This window comes from Mustela lutreola, chromosome 6 (genome assembly GCF_030435805.1).
Source record: "Mustela lutreola isolate mMusLut2 chromosome 6, mMusLut2.pri, whole genome shotgun sequence".
Taxonomy (NCBI): domain Eukaryota; kingdom Metazoa; phylum Chordata; class Mammalia; order Carnivora; family Mustelidae; genus Mustela; species Mustela lutreola.
In genome coordinates this window covers 3,391,109-3,409,379 of record NC_081295.1, presented here as the reverse complement: position 1 = coordinate 3,409,379, position 18,271 = coordinate 3,391,109, and the positions used below count along the sequence as shown (strand labels likewise).

Below are 18,271 nucleotides of genomic sequence, written 5' to 3'. Positions count from 1 at the left end.
TCAAAATAATATAGGCCTGGCATAAAAAGAGACATACAGATGAATGGAATAGAACAGAGAACTCAGAAACACACCTGTAGGTATACGGTCCACTGACCTTTAAGAAAGGCATCAACCATATACGATGTGGAAAGGACAGTGTCTTCAAAAATGGTGCTAGAAAAACTGGACAACCCCATGCAGAAGAATGAAACTGACCCTTATCTTTCCATACAAAAACCAACCCACGTGAATTAAAGACTGACATTTAAGCCCTGAAAGTGTAAAACTCCTAGAGGAAATCATAAGGAAAACACAGTTTTTTGACACTGGTCTTGGCAATGATTTCTTGGATATGATATCAAAAGCCCAGGAAACAAAGGCAAAAACGAACAAGTGGGGCTACATCAAACTACAAGGCTTCTGCACGGCAAAGGAAACTGTCACCAAACGAACGGCAGGCGACAGAACGGGAAAACACCTGCGAATCATGTATCTGAAAAGGAAGCAACATCTAAGACATAAAACATCCCACGCATACCACTGGATAGCAAAACAATCCCAAATAGCTCAGTTAAAAAATGGGCAGAGGAGCTGAACATGCATTTTCCAAAGAAGACACACAGACGGCCAACAGGTACGGGAAGAGGGGCTGACTATCACCGACCACCAGGAAATGCAGGGCGAAATCCCAATGAGGTAGCGCCCCACACCCGCTAGGATGGCTACCGCCCAACAGGTGGAGGTCACAAGTGTCAGGGCGGGTGTGGAGAAAAGGGAGTCCCTGGGCACTAAGGGTGGGAATACGAACTGACGCTGCTACCTCGGAAAATACTACGGCAGTTTCTCAAAACATTAAGACCAGAACTATCCAATGTCCAGCAACCCTTTTTCTGGGTTTGTATTTGAGGGAGACGGAATCGCTCTCTCAGCAGGTATCGGGACCTACGTTCACTGTAGCGTTTCTCACAACAGACGACATGGAGATAACCAACACGTCTGTCAGCAGATGACTGTATAAAGGAAATGTCACACACACACGTGTGTATGTGTGTGTATAATATTATATATATATTATATAATATATATTACATATTATTCTACTGCTATATATATTCTACTGCTATATATAGCAGTATATATATAGCAGTATATATATAGCAGTAGAATATTACTCAGCCCTAAAAAGGGAGGAAATCCTGTTCTAAGTGGTAACACGAATGAACCTAGACAGTATTACGCTAAGTAAAACAGACACAGAAAGACGAACATTGTCCTAGCTCACACACAGACTCTAAAAACCCCAACTCATGGGAGTACAGATGAGACGGGCAGGTAATAGGGGCTGGGCTGTGGGAAGCAGGGAGCAGGAGGTCACAGGTCACAAACCTCTCTGGTGGGAATGCAGACTGGTGCAGCCACTGTGGAAAACAGTATGGAGGTTTCTCAAAAACTTAAAAATAGAATCACCATATGATCCAGTAATTCTATTACCGAGTATTTACCTAAAGGTTATGAAAACACTAATTTGAAAAGCGATATGCATTATTATATTTGCTGCAGCATTATTTACAATAGCCAAACCATGGAAGCAGCCCAAATGGCCATGAATGGATGAATAGACATAGGAGGTGTGTGTGTGTGTGCGCACGCATGTGCATGTGTGTGTAATATCACTCAGTCATAGAAAAGAATGAAATCTTACCATTTGTAACAATAAGGATGGATCTAGAGGGTACAGTGCTAAGTGAAAATAGGTCAGTCAGAAAGAGACAAATACCGTATGATTTCACTCAAATGTGGAATTTAAGAAACAAAGCAAAGAAAGAAAAAAAGAGACTGTTACACACAGAACAAACTGATGGTTACCAGAGGAGAGGTCGTGGGGGATGGGTGAAACAGATGACGGGGGTTAAAGAGACAGTTACTGTGATGGGCACAAGGGCACGTACAGAACTGCGGGATCACCGTATTACTCACCGGAAACTAACAGAACGCCGTATGCTAATTTGCTACTCTATGCTAATGGATACTGGAATTAAAATTTTTAAAGAAGATCACCATTAAATAGAAATGAGATGCTGGGTGTGATGCATAAACAATGAATTTTGGAACACTGAAAAAAAAATAAAATTAAATTAAAAAAAAAGAGAGAGAGAAAGGCCGTTAGAGATGAAAACAGACATAGAGACATACCAATCCAATGCCACCTGTACCCTTTTAAGGATCCTTACTCGAATAAAACAACTGTAAAAAGAATCTTTTCAGAGAGTTGAGGGAGACTGAATTGGCCCAAATATTAAGATATTGTTAAGTGTGATTATTATCAGGCATGAAAATAGCACATAATTGAAGGTGTTTTGTTTTTTTTTTTTAATGCCATTTCTCATTAGAAATCTATACTGAAGTCTTTATGGCTGAAATTACATGATGACTAAGATTTGCTTTAAACTATACCAGCAAGCTATTAAAAAAAAAAAACAAAAAGAGGCGGGGGAGGGGAGTGCAGCTGCCCCAGGGTTAGCAAATTGATCACGGAGCCTGGGGGACACGTACATGGTGGTCAACATGCAATTCTCTTTACTTGTATGCAGACATAATGTCTGAACAAAAATTAAAATGGAAAGAAAGAAAGCAGTGAGGGACTCGGGATAGCACTGATCCCTCCAGTGTTCATTTTCTGAGCAGCTTTTCTGTGTGTCCAGACATTTCTGGAACCATCTGCCCTGTGTGAGTTTCAGAAAGCAAAGCACTCAAAGGGGCTGCAAGGGCGTTCAGTGGTTGAGTGACAATACCAGACAATGACAGGGGGTCCCTTTACATATGTGATTAACTTCCACATGAATAACTGTGGAATAATAAATATATATATATTAGGGGGAAAAGGTCACAAACCTTAAGTCGTAAGATGAAGACGTTCTCGGACCTGATATACAGCATGACTCCTGTGAGCAAAGACCGCACAGCGTGTACTTGAAACCTGCTGAGCTGGCTCCTGAGGGTCCCCACGACACCCGCACGAGACCCATACACCTGACACGCGTGTGAGACGACGCAGGTGCTTGTTACCCCGACCACAGTAATCAAGCGCACACCTAGGCCACCAAGTTGCACACTAAATGGACCCTTACATGTATACAATTACTATTTGTCAAAGATAAAAAATAATTTTTAAAAGAAATAATTTTAATAAGAAACATCTCAGTAATACAAATAATAAAGGACACAGAACACTTAATCTCTTTATAAAATCTCTCCTGTGATCCTTCTCCATCAATCCCTGCCCCCAAGGCAACCACTGCCTCTGACTTGCTCGCACCACACTTCAGCCTTGTTTTCATGTTTCAGATTTTATCGGAATGGACTCATACACGATAGACTCTTTTGAGCCCTGCTTTATGTGTCTGACACGGCACCACTGAGGCCCACGCACGTTGCTGTGCGCTCCAGTGCTCTGCTCCTGCCTGCTGCTAGTTGCGTTCTGTTGCACGAATAACGACAAACGATGTTTTTCTCTTCTACCACTGTTGATCACTTGGGATGTTTATGTTTTCCAGCTCGGGGCTATTAAGAATAAAGCTACTATGAACACCTTTCTGTGAATACAGGTTTTCAATTTTCTTAGGCAAATAATTAAGAGTAAAATTCTTGGGTCAAAAAGTGAATGTATGAGTGCCTAACTTTTTACAATGCTACATATTAAGGACACCATTGCCAAAATGATTTAGAGATTTTATTTTTTTTAAGATTTTATTTATTTATTGGACAGATAGAGATCACAAGCAGGCAGAGAGACAGGCAGAGAGAGAGGGAAACAGGCTCCCCGCTGAGGAGAGAGACCGATGCGGGGCTCCATCCCAGGACCCTGAGACCATGACTGGAGCCGAAGGCAGAGGTTTTAACCCACTAAGGCACCCAGGAGCCTCTGATTTAGATATTTTAGATTAAAATAAATTATAAATAGAAGTCATTTATGTTACAGAAACATCACTGGTGGAAAAGTCCTAACTACTCTAAGAATGAGCGATCACAAGGAAGAGTTACGGAAGACCGGGACCCTCACAGACAGACAAAGAGAATGGGGGTACGCAGCAAAGAGGGTGCTGCTGACCCTTTTGCAAATGCTTATTTTAAAAACTTTTAAAATCCTAAATATCAGCCAAGGGACTAGTACACTCATCCCGAGTTTATCCTAGCACTACGGGGAACAGAAAAGAAAGGAAAGGAGCGGAAGAGTAGTTGCCTTTACTTGTCCCGCGACGTAACTGAGCAGCAAGGAAATGCTACACGTGCAGTTGTTTCCAAGTGTGGCACAGGGCAGGAAGGAAGGTGCACCAGCAGCTCCGTGTGAAAGCTCAGAGGAAGCATCCCACAGAAAGCTAGAAAGGATCCAGAAGCTTGAAGGCCACAGGAGAGCAACACAGTAGGATACAAGGCTGAGAGGGAGACAGAAAGACCTGACCCTGTGAATCCCTGGCAGAGGCAAGCCGGCCGGGTTTCTGTGAGTGAGCTCAACACAAGGAAACAGAAATAATAAAAACTTAATATCTCTAAAGAACATTACAGTAAGTTTTTAAAAAGATTTTATTTTATTTATTTGACAGAGAGAGAACAGCGAGAGAGGGAACCCAAGCAGCAGGAGAGGCAGAGGGAGATGCAGAATCCCACAGAGCAGGGAGCCCCATGCAGGGCTCCATCCCAGACTCTGGGATCACGACCTGAGCCAAAGGCAGACACCCAATGACTGAGGCACCCTATAATAAGTTTTCAAAGGGCTTTCTATAATGTTTACTAATATTAGCTAATTTAATTTAGGATGAAAAAGGTCCATAAGATGAAAGGGCTTCTCTTAATAACAACTTAATTTAGGAAAAAGGAGTCCATGAGATAAAACAGTTTCAAATCACTGATGGACACAGTAAGCATTTCTAGTAAGTTCAAGGCTGCTAGAAGAAAAGGATTCACTTCTCAGGGCAGATGAATAATAAAGTTAAGGAGAGAAAAGACGGATCTAAGTGCTTAACCCACTAGATCCATTTGTGAATGTCAGGATGTAATTAAGTCTCGTTTAAGCAACTATCTCCTCAGCAGTGTGCCAAGCACCATTACAGGTATCAGATAAAGCTCCGACTCTCATGGAGTTTAAGTACTAGTTGGGGAAAACAAATAAGAAGGTATCAGCTCATGATAACACCTATGACAAAACTAAAACATTCTTTCGACTTTGTTGCCTTTTTAGTTTAATAAACTGTAATCCGGGGGGACTGAATCTTATGTACAACAACTCTATGACTAGACCATTAGTATATTCTTTTGCATACAATAAGGAAATGTGCGTTTAATCAGACTTCAGTTCCGAGGACTAAAACCAGCTATGTGTACGGGCTTAATATAGTCCTTCTGTAGTTAGTACTTCTCAACATCTATCCCCTAAAACAGAGCTGTGCTCGCCAAGAACTGTCTGACAAAACAGGTACTGTAATTTAAAATCTTGCAAAAGAGGACTGTGTTTAGCTTCCACTTAAAAAATTTTTCCCGTAATGGTTTGATACTGCTCTTTATTTTTTTTTAAATTTTATTTATTTATTTGACAGAGCGAGATCATAAGCAGGCAGAGAGGCAGGCAGAGAGAGAGAGGAGGGAGCAGGCTCCCTGCTGAGCAGAGAGCCCAATGCAGGGCTCGATCCCAGGACCCTGAGGTCATGACCTGAGCCGAAGGCAGAGGCTTTAACCCACTGACCCCCCAGCCGCCCCGATACTGCTCTTTAGATGAAGCAACCCATTGCCTACTGCCCTAGTGATTCACTCACAGGCTGGATCAGCAAAACCTTTCACAGACAGACAACCCATGTGTCTAGTCTATTGTTAGGATTATGGGCCTCATCTTAAGCACAAACAAACAAAGTCATGGTCTTTAAATGGTCAGTATGAAATGTTTCCATATAGCAGAAAAATGCACTGGGGTTATGTAGAGAAGTATTTTGCAACTAATTCTTTCAGGAAGCCGAGATGCTCAGAACTGATACTCCACACAGGTTTCTGAAGTTTCTGTGGTTATTGTTAATAATCAGCAGCAAAGCCTACAAAATGAAATTTAGGCTAAAACTAACCATACCGTGTTTCATAAGAAAACTTCTTTTGGGCTTCCACAATACTCAGGTCGCCTAAAGCTGTTTTGGCCTGTGCAGTAAGGAAAACATGGACTTGCTTGTAAGCACCCCTTATTCCTCACTAAGGTCGGGTGATTTTCTAATGGAATAAGAAAGATTTATTGGGTTCTATGACATTCAAAATTCAAAATGCCAGAATTTCATTTTACCTGATGGGAACATTATGTCTCCTGTCTGTTCCTCTGGTTTCTCTGTCTTCTAGATACGCTGCTAATCCATGGGGACAGGCTATACCTGCGCGCCCTCTAGGCCCCTGTTTACAAGTATCATCCTTAACTGTCCAAGGCTCCTCTCTTAGCCGAAGCCTGGGTAAAGGAAATTATACTGAGGAAGATTTTAAAGACATGCTTTCTATCAGCTAACTTCTACCTTGGGCCACAGCACCTTAGCCTGAGCTTATCTACTAGAGGGAGGATCTAGGTTGAGAAATTACTCCAGAAAATTCTAACATGTGTACCCTCCTCCAGTACCTGTATATCACCCCACTGACTTAACATTGAACCACATTTTAATATTATGCCTTTGAAATGAACAACTGATACAAAATCAGATCTATAGACAGATTTGCATTTTTATGAAATTCAATAATAATAATAATACAAACTTTGCCCTGAAAAAAACAGGGATCGGCACTGTTCCCTTAGAGAGTAAGTCAAGTGACTTCCCTTGGGTCACGCTTCACATGCCCAGAAGTTGAAAGCCACGTCTTCTGCTTATTCAGAAAAAAGTAGTAACTACTCCAAACCCTTTTGCTTTTTCCCTCTTCTACTTCTTCCACTGTTCTGCTGTTATAGCCACTTTTCTGATAACCAATTTCCAGTCTTCCACACGTGATACAGTACGAAAAAAGTGGAAAGAGAGTAAATGGAGCTGAGTGCTAAAGGAAAAGACTGATCGGGCCGTAGGAGGCTCCAGCGGTGCGCAAGTCACCGTCCCGCGCGCTGTCCCCCGCCCTGTGGCCGCACACTTCCTCTCTCCCGGATTGCTCCCGTAAATACATGTGCACGTGGCCATTTGCTCCCCTTTTTTAAAAGAAAAAGCATTTTAAAAACCAAACATCCCAGGAGTTGAGGGGCGGGCAACATGGATGAAGAAGGCCCGCTCATACGCAGCACCAAGTCCCAGGACCGTCCTGTACGGCGGGACGGGGCTGCCCGGTACTGTTATGGGTCGGAAAGGTGCGCAGGGAGTAGCTCAACAGAAGACCTCATCACGAGACAGAAAAGTGACTATGTGGGGACGATGTTCCCTGGGCTCACGGGGGGTCAGAGCGGCATTCCAGATATCGAGTCGCTGTGCACTGGGTCGGACGACTGACAGTCAATTGTCCCATGTCGACTCACAGCTCAGTAAGAAGAAGCTCAGTGCCCTTCCTACCTCGCTGCCCCACCTCCCTTTCAAGGCAAAACTCCATAAAGCAACTGTCTGTATTTGCTGCCTTCAATTGCTCTTTTCTCTCGCTTGCTGCAAGGGACAGCTCGTACTGAGATCCCCGACGACCTCTGCGCTGCCAAACCCACAAGGTAACCCTCCGCTCCCCTGAAATGCGGGCAGCACGGATGCAGCTGACGGCTGTCCTCTACCTGACACATGTCTCCGGCACTGCTGCTCCCGTGGCCCCAGCTTCGCCCCTGCCTCCCGAGCACTTCTCTCCAGTCTTTGTGAGGGCTCCTCCCATCTCAGACTCCTCAACGTCCGGCCCTGGGCTGCTGTTCACATTGTCTTCTCTATTCAAACCACACTCACCTCCTCGGAGATCTCTCCTGCCTTGCATCGCTACATCCCATTATATACGGCTGGTTCCTAAGTCACCCATATTACTAAGGAATCTCAAATTTGTATCTTCCGTTCACTTCATTCACCTAAACTCCAGACTCCTATGCCCAACCACCACCTCCTCGACATCAGTGTTCAGAGGTGATTAGGTGATCTCCACCAGCACACCCGGACCTGAGCAAGCGCTCCCATCCATGTCGTGGCAGCCTGTCTTCTCATTTGCGCAGGCAAGACCCAAGTGCCGTCATTTCTCCTTTCTTGTGTTATCCCACACATCTGGATTCATCGGCAGCTCTTGGTAGCTCTACCTTCCAAATGTATCTAGAACTGCATCCATCAACCCACGCACGGCTCCCCACCTCCACGACCCGCAATTCTGGTCCAAATCATCTTCATCTCTTACAGAAGTACTGCACTAATCTACTTGCCCGCGCCTGGCAATGAACAATTATTAAAGTGCTGCTGAATTTACTTACTGAGGATTTCCACACTTAGGTTTGCGCTGATAAAAATGGCTGGCAAGTTTTTCTGTTTTGTACAACGCTCTAACTTTTGTGACAGGAATAAACTTCCCTCCTAGAATAAGTTCGTTCCCTAACTTGTGAAACGCATACTTTATAGTATGTACCAGTTATCACCTCTTTAATGTTTGGTGGAATTATCTAGTAAAGCGTTTAGACATCATGACATTTTAGGTGGTCTTCATGAATTTTTCAGATTTTCCTTGGTTAATAGTATGTTTAAATGTCTCAACTCTTCTTCAGGTTTGATCATTTAGAATCTCCTCAAAACTGGCCACTAAATCCAAATTTTCAAATGTATTAGTATACAGTATTCCCTATTAAATTATTCATAATTTCCGTGTTTATACTTATATTCCCCTTCTCATTCCTTAACGTTTGTATTTTACTTCTTGAACAGATTGCCAAAGATAGTCTATTTTACTGATCCATTTAATAAAATACCTCTTGCATTAATAATCACATCTATATTTTAAAGTGTGGATCGTTAATTTCTTCTCTTATTAATCCCTCCACTTTTTAAAAAATTGTTTTTGGTGTTCTAACTAATGAATATAAGAATATAAATTTTCACCCTGTTTTAGCTGCATCCTATAAATTTGGTTGATTTTATCCCCATTTTACATTTGAGGCTTTGAAAAGTTATTTTATTAAAAGGTCACCCAGATGAAAAGTGGCAAAGTAGGAATTCAAATCTAAGTGCTATTTACACTGTATCAGACAAGCTCTTTTAAATGTATTATATCAACAGGTGCAGAGATGCAATTCACACAAAAAGAAATACACCTATGTAAGTATGGAAAGATTCTTATTTGCTTTCTTTTTTTTAATAGATTTTAAGTAGGGAGGCTGGGCGGCTCAGTTGGCTGAGCATCTACCTTCTGCTCAGGTCGTGATCCCGTCAAGGGTCGGGCTCCCTGGCCATCAAGGAGGCTGCTTCTCCCTCTCCCTCCACCACTGCCTGCGGCTAGTGCTCTCTCTCTGTCCAATAAATAAATAAAATTTAAAAAATAAATAAGTAAAGATTTTTATTTATTTGTGTGAGAGAGTGAGTGTGTGTGCACTAACGGTGGAGGAGCAGGAGAAGCAGACTCCCCCCTGAGCAGGGAGCCTCCTGGGGATGGGAGTATAGTTTGCTCCCCAACCCCAGGACCCTGAGATCATGATCTGAGCAAAAGTCAGGCACTTAACAGACTGAGCCACCCAGGCGTGCTGCTTATTTGCTTTAAATAAAAATATTAAAACAATGTCCTTGCTGTTTATATACAAGATGTATGACTGCTAATTTAATCTGGTTAAAATGAAAGTATAAACCACAACAGTAAGTTGATAAATGTGTATTAAATGCCGTAAAATATTTATGTCCTTTGAGCTATTAACCTCAGATCCTAGCATTTTCTTTAGGAATTATTTCACAAGAATAAGACTGCCACTTCCACAATCGGTCTATGAAAAACAAAGCAATCTAAAGATCCAACAATCCAACCAAGAGAAAGGAAAATACTACCACAGAGAAGAAATTCAATGAGACATTTTAGTCACTGGAAATAATATTGGATGGCAAAACAACACGAATCACTTATGGCATAATGCAAACTAAAAAACCCCAGAACCAAACGTGGATGTGCACTGTAACTAGTACTGCACAAAGACAAGCATATGAAAGACCGGAAGGAAGTATCTGACGGTGATCACCGGCTACATTAAGGCGATCTTACGATTGTCTCAGAAACCCTGTTCTGATTTCGTTAGAAAATGCCCAGTGTAAATAATTCTACGTGAGTAGAAGCAGCTCTGGGTCAAGTGGACGCGGGCAGGAGCACAGGAGACCTGCAGGAAGACGTGAGAGCGTGACATCGACCGCAAATACTGGGGAGACGTTCTGACATATGAACTAGCAGAGAAAAAGGGCTCATTGCAAACAGCCTCAGTCTTCTCCGAAACATACAGTTGGCTCTAATTTAAGAATGATGGAGGGGTGCTGGGGAACTCAGCCAGTAGCGAGTCCGACTCACAGTTTCCGCTTAGGTCATGATCTCAGGGTCATTGAGATCGAGCCCCACATTTGGGCTCTGGCCAGCTCGGAGTCTGCTGGAGATTTTTTCTTTCTCTCTCCCTCTGCCATGCCCCTCCCACAATTAATAAATCTTAAAAAAAAAAAAAAAAAAAAAAAAAAAAAAAAAAAAAAGGAGACAAGGTTAGGGTTGACGATTCAGAGGGAAGGAAAACCCGTGAACCCCGACACATGAAAGAGGTTGCATCACCTGAGATTACCAAGCCAAGCAAAGGCAAACTGTACACCCAGTTGGCAAAAGCAACTCATACTTAACAGAAACAAATAACACAAATATCCAAACAGAAATGGGAGACATTCAGAGCTACGTCCTGGCAGTGTTTTCTGTGATGCTGCTGCAACCTGCTCTACAAACCTCCACTCCCGGAAGAATGGGACACCTGCACCGGAATTATCTGTCAGACACCTGCACCGGAATTACCCGGTCAGTGCTTCGGTGACTTTCACAGGGCTCAGACACTCCTGCTAATTTCCAGATCATTCATTCATTTCACATCAAGGCATAATGCCATGCTCCTTCTCCAAAAGATTCCGACAGAAATTCTGGAAACCCTGAATTCTCACTGGGTGACAGACTCGTCAAGTCAGGCGCTGGCCAAGTTTGACTTCCGGTCCCATAATGGGGCTGATTATGCCAATCTTCTTCTTCACCTGCTTTTTGAGAGAAGATGTGCCTAGACTTTATTAGGCATCATGAGAGCAGTAGATTAAGGAAATCCTACCATCCAACCCCTCAGGGTTGGACACTGTATGTAAAATGTCAAGCAAAAATAATTTTAAGTTGCAAAGAAGAAAGGAAAATAAATACAAAGGATCTGAACAGCAGGGAGAAGACTCTGTGTGTGAAATTACCAAAATAGTCCCAAAAGCAAATGCTCAATTTTATATAAACTCGTTCCCTTCTATGTGAAGCTGAGAGCTCCTCTCACAATTTGAATTCAGAGTAAATACATTGAGAAGTAAAATGATCTTACTCAAAATCCTGTTTACTGAGAGGTCCTAACGCCAATGCTCCTGTTTGTCAGTGTTCAGACCTACATCTCAACCCTAAACTTTTGAGTCTTACACAGCAGTATGACTTCGGTCAAACAAAACTAGATTCTAAAAAGAAAAAGCTCAACTAAATCTCCGACAGTGAAATGTACAACTAAAGAACCACAAAAAATAAAAGCAGGGGGAGTAGGAGAGAGGGGGAAGTTTGCAAATGTTTGCAGGCTGGTTTTTAGTGCTTCCCTCACACCCTAGGAAGCTCCAGTCCTGAAAATGGGCCCCCATCACTTGGACCCCCGTCCCCGGCTACTCCACATACCCACCGACCGGACTCACCTTCCCTCCTGTCCTCCCCACCTGCTGACAAAGTCCCTCCGCTGAGCCCTGGGACACACGGTCTGTCATCAGCAAACCCTCTCTTCTCAACTGCCCTCAGGGGAACAACTGTGCAGCTTTTTGCCCTAACTGAAACCTCCCTGCCCTCCTGATCATACTGCTTCCTACACTAAAGCTGATTATCATATAATAGACCATTAGTCTGTGGAATGTGTGATCATGGTATTAGGTAGATAATGCAGAAATTTCTCAATAAATGCAGGAACAGATAGATTATATGAGCAAAAGAGGGTGCCTGGGCAGTTCAGTCAGTTAAGCGCCTGACTCTGGATTTCTGCTCAGTCATGATCTCGGGGTTCTGGGATTGAGCCCTGTGTCAGGCTCCACGATGCGCATGGAGCGTGCTTTTGATTCTCTCTTTCCCTCTCCCTCTGCCTCTCCATGCCCCAATGCAAACAAACAAACAAACAAACAAAACCAAAACAAACAAACAAAAAAACCCCAAACAAACAAAAACAAAAAAAGAACTATCCCAGGAAAACCAATCATTTAAAAGTTGTCATTCTAGGCACACCTGGCCGGCTCAGTCAGTGGAGTGTGTGGCTCTTGATCGTGGGGTTGTGGGTTCAAGCCCCATGTTGGTGGTGAGATAACTTAAAAGTAAAATCTTAAAAAAAAAAGTTATCAGTCTATAATCTTTCCCCTCTCACTTTGTTAAAGAACTAAAGAAGATAAAAACAGAGAAGCCAGGCAATTGTGGCAGCCACGTGCCACTGATTTCAAGGAGACACAATACCAGTGAAACCAAACCGAAAACAGTCAGCAGGGGCTTACTTACAATTCCCTGTCCCCAGAAATGGCACTGCTGCACTAAGTCAGTAACAAATGCTCTGGGGAAATTAATGACATGGGATCTGAAATGCACCTGGTGAGCAGTGGATGCCGGTTCCCTCTGTTTATGCGGTAGGACCCTGTATTTAGGAATTCAAGGAAACCAGGATTCACTAACAAAATGAAGCATTTTTCCAACCTTAGGAAATCACTAAATAGACTGGATGTAGCCGTACTGTTTACCTGGACAGGTTAAAATGAAAAAACTTTGCAAAAAGATCTTGATTCCAATATAACAATTTGTTTCAGTCAACAACAGACAAATGGCACAGGTAAATTTCTCCTGTGGCGTGCGATCGGAAAACTGCAGCAGACTGCCCGGCGACGCTGCTTTGTTTCGTCGGGTGTCGCTCGGAGCAGATTCCAGGCCCCACGTGGAGCTCCCCGCGGGGCTTAACCCGCCGATGCTGAGATCAAGACCCGAGCCGAGACCAAGAGCCGGACGCTGGGCCCGCTGAGCCCCAGGCGCCCCCGGATGTGGCGCTTTTAACGAGGCATCTGACACAGCACTTCCCGTCACTAGTATCGGTGACATTCTCGGGGGCAGCACCGCCTTATTTATTGAGTACACTGACAAGGGACATAGGGAAAGAACTGGAAAAATCACTCGAATATGCAGCTTCAGAAATGCAACAGAATGTCAGGTAAAGAGGGTAAGACGGAGGCTTTCCTCGGAGAGTTAGGATGGTCCGAGACCAGGTCAACAGAGCTTACATGAGCACACAGTCCTACGGTCAAATGTGTTCTTAAGAATCTGTTGACAAAGGAGTGTTCTTGGTTTTCCTCACGTTACTGAGTTACCGACTTTTCCTTCTGAATCTCCTTTGAGAACTTTCCGGGTCTTCTCCACGGGGCAACTGGCGCGTCCAAAGTGCAGTGCTCAGACGGTTCCCCTCACAAACCCCCGAGGTGGTGCTGTCCGGCCCACGGCCCGGCTGCACGGACGGACCCAAACCCGCGCACAGCCCTCGCTGTGGCCTCTCCTCTGGGCTGGACAGCGCAGGCACCTGCTTCCCAAACACCTCCAGTCTGATGTCCGAGAACGCCAACCTCGCTTGTCCAAGACCAACTGACGGAGCTCCCAGCCCCCCGCCCCCTCATGCACCCTGCTGTCGCCCCCACGGTCGTAACGAGAAACTTCCTTGGGCCGGGTGCTCAGACCGATCAAGCTGCGAGTCACTACTGATCCCTGCCCCCTCCGCACCACAGACAACGCGAGCCCTTCCTTCTCAGCACACCTGACTCTGATCACTTCGCCATCACAGTCCTCACTCCGGTGTCGTCCCCTCCCGGCCGCACACCCTGGACTAGCACAGGCCGTCGGCGTCGGCGCAGACCCCCCTCCACTCCAACCCCATGGCTCACCGCCCACCGTTACTCAGTCTGCTCTAGCCACGCTCGTCTACCTCAGGGCCTTTGCAGCAGCCGTCTCCTCCTTCCGGATGGTTTTTTAATTCCCTTCGGTCCCTGCTCAAATGTCAGCGTATCAAATAAAGCCCCTCCGGCCGCCCTAGTGTACAAGAAGCCAGTAAGTGCACTCCGGACCCCCCACCACCCTCTAGCTTACCCAGCTGGATTTTTCTATGTATTCATCAGAACTTAGCATTACCTGATATGCATAAATCAAACATTTTTTAAACTGTCTCCACCATGCCCTCCTCCACACACACTGGGGGAACCAGAATCTGTTTGGCTCACACTATATCCCCGGCACATAGGACGAGGTCCGGCACAGAAACCTCGGGTGAGGAGGAAGACAGACAGAGAGGAAGGGACAGGGGAGAGGAAGAGAGGGGACGGGTACACACTTGCCGGACTTGACTTCACGCTAAAAAAAAAAAAAAAATCTTGCTTTCTAAAGGATTAGTAACCAGAAATGTTGTATAATTTCTTGAAAAAGTGAATTCTCCCTTCAAACTGTATCAGAGATACACTGTTTCCAAGCAGTTACCCGTCCTCCCCCAGGTCGTCAGGGTCAGGCCACCATGGGTCCGCGATGTCATGACACAGCTGCTACCTGCTAAAAATGTACTGATACAGACACCTGCTCCAGAGAATGTCTAAGTCAATGCGAGGGAGGTGTTTTGGGGAAAATCTTTTAAAAGTAGGTGCGCTTCACTGGGAAGAAAGAACGTAACCCCTCTATTCAGAGAGCTCTCATGTGGAGTATGGGGGATAGTTTTGTTCTTGTATTGTGTTTTTGTTTTTGTTTCTTTTGTTTTTTTGAGTTGCTACAAAAATCAAGAAAAGTATTAATTAAAAAAAAAAAAAAAGGAAAACCCCATACTAACAGATGACAGTTAAGGAGAGGTGGTTTGGCTCTAAATGGGAAAGTGTCTCACAAAACTTAGAATGGTCTGTGGGTGCAACAGCCGCCCTCATAAGGAGCCCGACTTTTGACAATGGATGTTCCCAAACAAACCCTCCCTCCAAAAGGCTGCACTATGCATTTCTGAAACTTTTTTTTTAAATATATGTAAAGATTTTATTTATTTATTTGAGAGAGAGAGAGAGAGAGAGAGATCATGAGCAAGGGGAGCGTCAGGCAGACAGAGAGAGGGGGGAAGCAGGCTCCCCGCTGAGCAGAGAGCCCAATGCAGGGCTTGATCCCAGGACCCTGAGATCATGACCTGAGCTGAAGGCAGAGGCTTAACCCACTGAGCCCCCCAGGCACCCGCATTTCTAAACCTTAATTTTAATTTAAAACAACAGTGTACTGTCATAGAAAGCAAATTCTGAACATCCGTCATGAACCCTGATGATATGGGTTATATTGAGAATAAACCATTTTAAAGATCTTGGCAACTGATACTACCCTAGTATCTATTCTAGTATTATCTATCATGTGTCTATTCTATTCTACTCTCAGCTCATAAATTAGTAATTCTCAACTGGAGATAGACTTTCTCAACATGAGGCACAAAATAAGAGAACCTTATAAAATAACAGCAAAGAATGATCTCTGTATAGTTTTGTCATCATTTCTAACGGACTTAAAAATAGTCCGTGGTGCCGTCTGAGCACACGTCCCCTCTCTTCAGCCAGAAAGAAGGCGCTGGCGTACTAAGAATGACGTGACAGTGTCATCCGAATCCGACCTGTCTTGCAGCGATATTCTGTGTAACTAAAATCTACAGAAATGCATTCAGTAAAATAAAAAAGTCCACTCCTCGCCTGTACAACTGTTCTACCCAAATATAACCTAGTTTATATTTAAAGGAGTGCGATGCAGTCATAAAATCAGTTATAACACTGGCACAAAATCTTTGTATGTGGAGACTCTGGAGGCGAAGAAAGTGGGTTCTGGCCGACAGGTGAACTGAACTAAGGCACTGACAGAAGGCCGGCCTCAGAAGTACAGTTCCACGCTTCGTCGTCAACAGGACAGAATGTCAGGAAACCACAGATTGCTTAAAACTACCTCTTTGGGCATTTCTTTCCCCATCTCCTTCAAAAACAACAGCAAAATCTAAAGTTTCTTCAGGACTGTCCATGTTAAACTGAGGTTAGGCAACTCTTGTAGTTTGGGTTACAAAACAACAGGGACTGTTGGTGAGGAAACTGTAGATTTCTGCCCACCACCTTGATCTATAAAGCGCACGGGGGTACTGCAGAGCTTTGAGATGGCAGACCGCTGATCTCAACACCCCCAGCTCTCGGGACTCTGCCTGCAAACTGATTATTTTCAATATTCCACATTTAAGATCTTTATTGTATATAAAATATATGATTAGAAGATTTGTCATCTGTAATTAATTATAACTTTGCATGACTATGCATAGTTTGCTAAATGCTTTCAGTACTCACGACCCATAAGTTTTCAAGTCTGGTAAGTCTCTTCAAGTTAACCCTACGTAATTTCTCTTGGACAGGAAAACAGTGTGTTTACTATTTCTAAAAGTACCGAGGAATGCCCCGTCTCGAATACGTAAGTGGTCACCTTTTGTTCGCCCACAAACAAGGTGCATGAACTCAAAGGCAGGGTAAAGCCGCTTGCTGGGGGAGCACGAGGCAGAGGCTTCTGCCACCTGCCGCCACATGGGGAAGGCTTGTGTCGGTGTAAGAGAAGCTAGAAACCCAGTCTTGACACGCAGGCTCTCCATTTCTAACGTTGGCAGCTCGTTCGGAAAACCCCATAAGCAGGTGCAGTGCACACAAACGCAGCTGCGAGCTGCACTCACTGTGGGGCCCCCAATCTGCAACAGCTCTCCCTACCGACTTTCCCCCCTATTAATGAGTGATGCTCTAGGGCAGACACTCAGGCTTTGCCATTATTTTTCCAATACTTTAACAGGTGAGAGCACTGAGAAAACACAGGAACGTTATTTATTTCCTGCACTGCGGTGACAGAAATTACATTCTCATCACTTACCCTGCTGACTTCCTTAGGAGCCGACTCATCTGGTGGAAGGAAAAGGAAGGGAAAAACACAATTAGAAACTTTGAGTAGGTTCTGAAATACAGATTATGTTATTCACGTTCAATAAACTAGAAGCTGCTTTGCTATGTTTTCTCTCACAAAATCAAAGAACTTGGCTTTACACATCTATCAACGAATGGTTAAACACAAGGGTTAGATGCACAACAAAGTTTGGAGGGAAACGAAATACCACAGGCCACTTCCAAGATCACCTTGTGAGACGTTCTGGAACAGTAGCACCTGCAAATGATATTGTACATGACCCAACCACACGACTCTCACAGTGCCCGAGAACACCTGTGCTGCTGGGGTTAACTGCAGCATTTCTTACCTGCTTGAGTAAGACACGACCATGCACAGCACCTGGGGCCAAGTCACAAAGGACACCACCGGGCAGCTTTGTCTCACGGGTCCTGGGCATCGGGGGCCCTCCTGTACTAGACTGTCAGCAGTGTTTCCCATAAAGCGAGACCGATGGATGGATGGATGGACGGACGAACGGACGGCATGCCTAGGTGCGGCCCTCTGAGAGGCTCTCCCCTGCGGCCGGCCACATGACAACAGCATGCCCCCGTGACCAACAGGTTCCAAGAAACAAACTGGCCAGGACTCCATTCTAGGTCACTGGTTCGGACCCAAAGTATATTGATGCGGCCCTTTCGGACGGCGGCTGGGCTGGGCCTCTCCGGAGCCCTTGCTGGGAAGCAGCCTTTAATTAATCCTACCGCTATTCTGTGTCTTCCTGATCAATCAAATCCTGTCTGCCTACCACCGTTAGTGTACACTTAACATGCCCCAAACCTCGTGGATTCTGTGTTCTGCCAAAGCACAGTCTAATTTATCTCGACACTGACGAAAACATGTCTGTCCCACACGTTCAAACAGGGCTGGGATGCTCCTTCCTCTTTCAATATCCTTGTTAACTAACCTGCTTAGGCCTGTTGCTTTCTCTTTGCTAATCTTTCTCCAATTTGTTGCTTCCACCATTTCGACACATACCACCACATCTAGTGCCAAATCGACCAGCAGCCTCCAAACTATCGCTGAATCCGGTATCTGCCCCAGCAAGCTCGCCACACACGCGTGTGTACACACACACACACGTCTACCCCAT

General features: G+C 44.5%; 1 protein-coding gene across 7 annotated transcripts in view; it reads right to left on the bottom strand.

Moving 5' to 3' along the window:
- Positions 1 to 18,271, bottom strand: part of PDE10A (phosphodiesterase 10A) — a 569,171-nt gene that overhangs the window by 97,137 nt on the left and 453,763 nt on the right. For all 7 annotated transcript variants that reach the window (XR_009354435.1, XM_059176573.1, XM_059176572.1 and 4 more), the window contains one exon: positions 17,110 to 17,138. Coding sequence is in view for 4 of the 7 variants with exons in the window: in XM_059176573.1 (XP_059032556.1) it covers positions 17,110 to 17,138 (29 nt within the window). In the remaining 3 variants the exon portion in view is untranslated. The remainder of the gene's footprint in view (positions 1 to 17,109; positions 17,139 to 18,271) is intronic.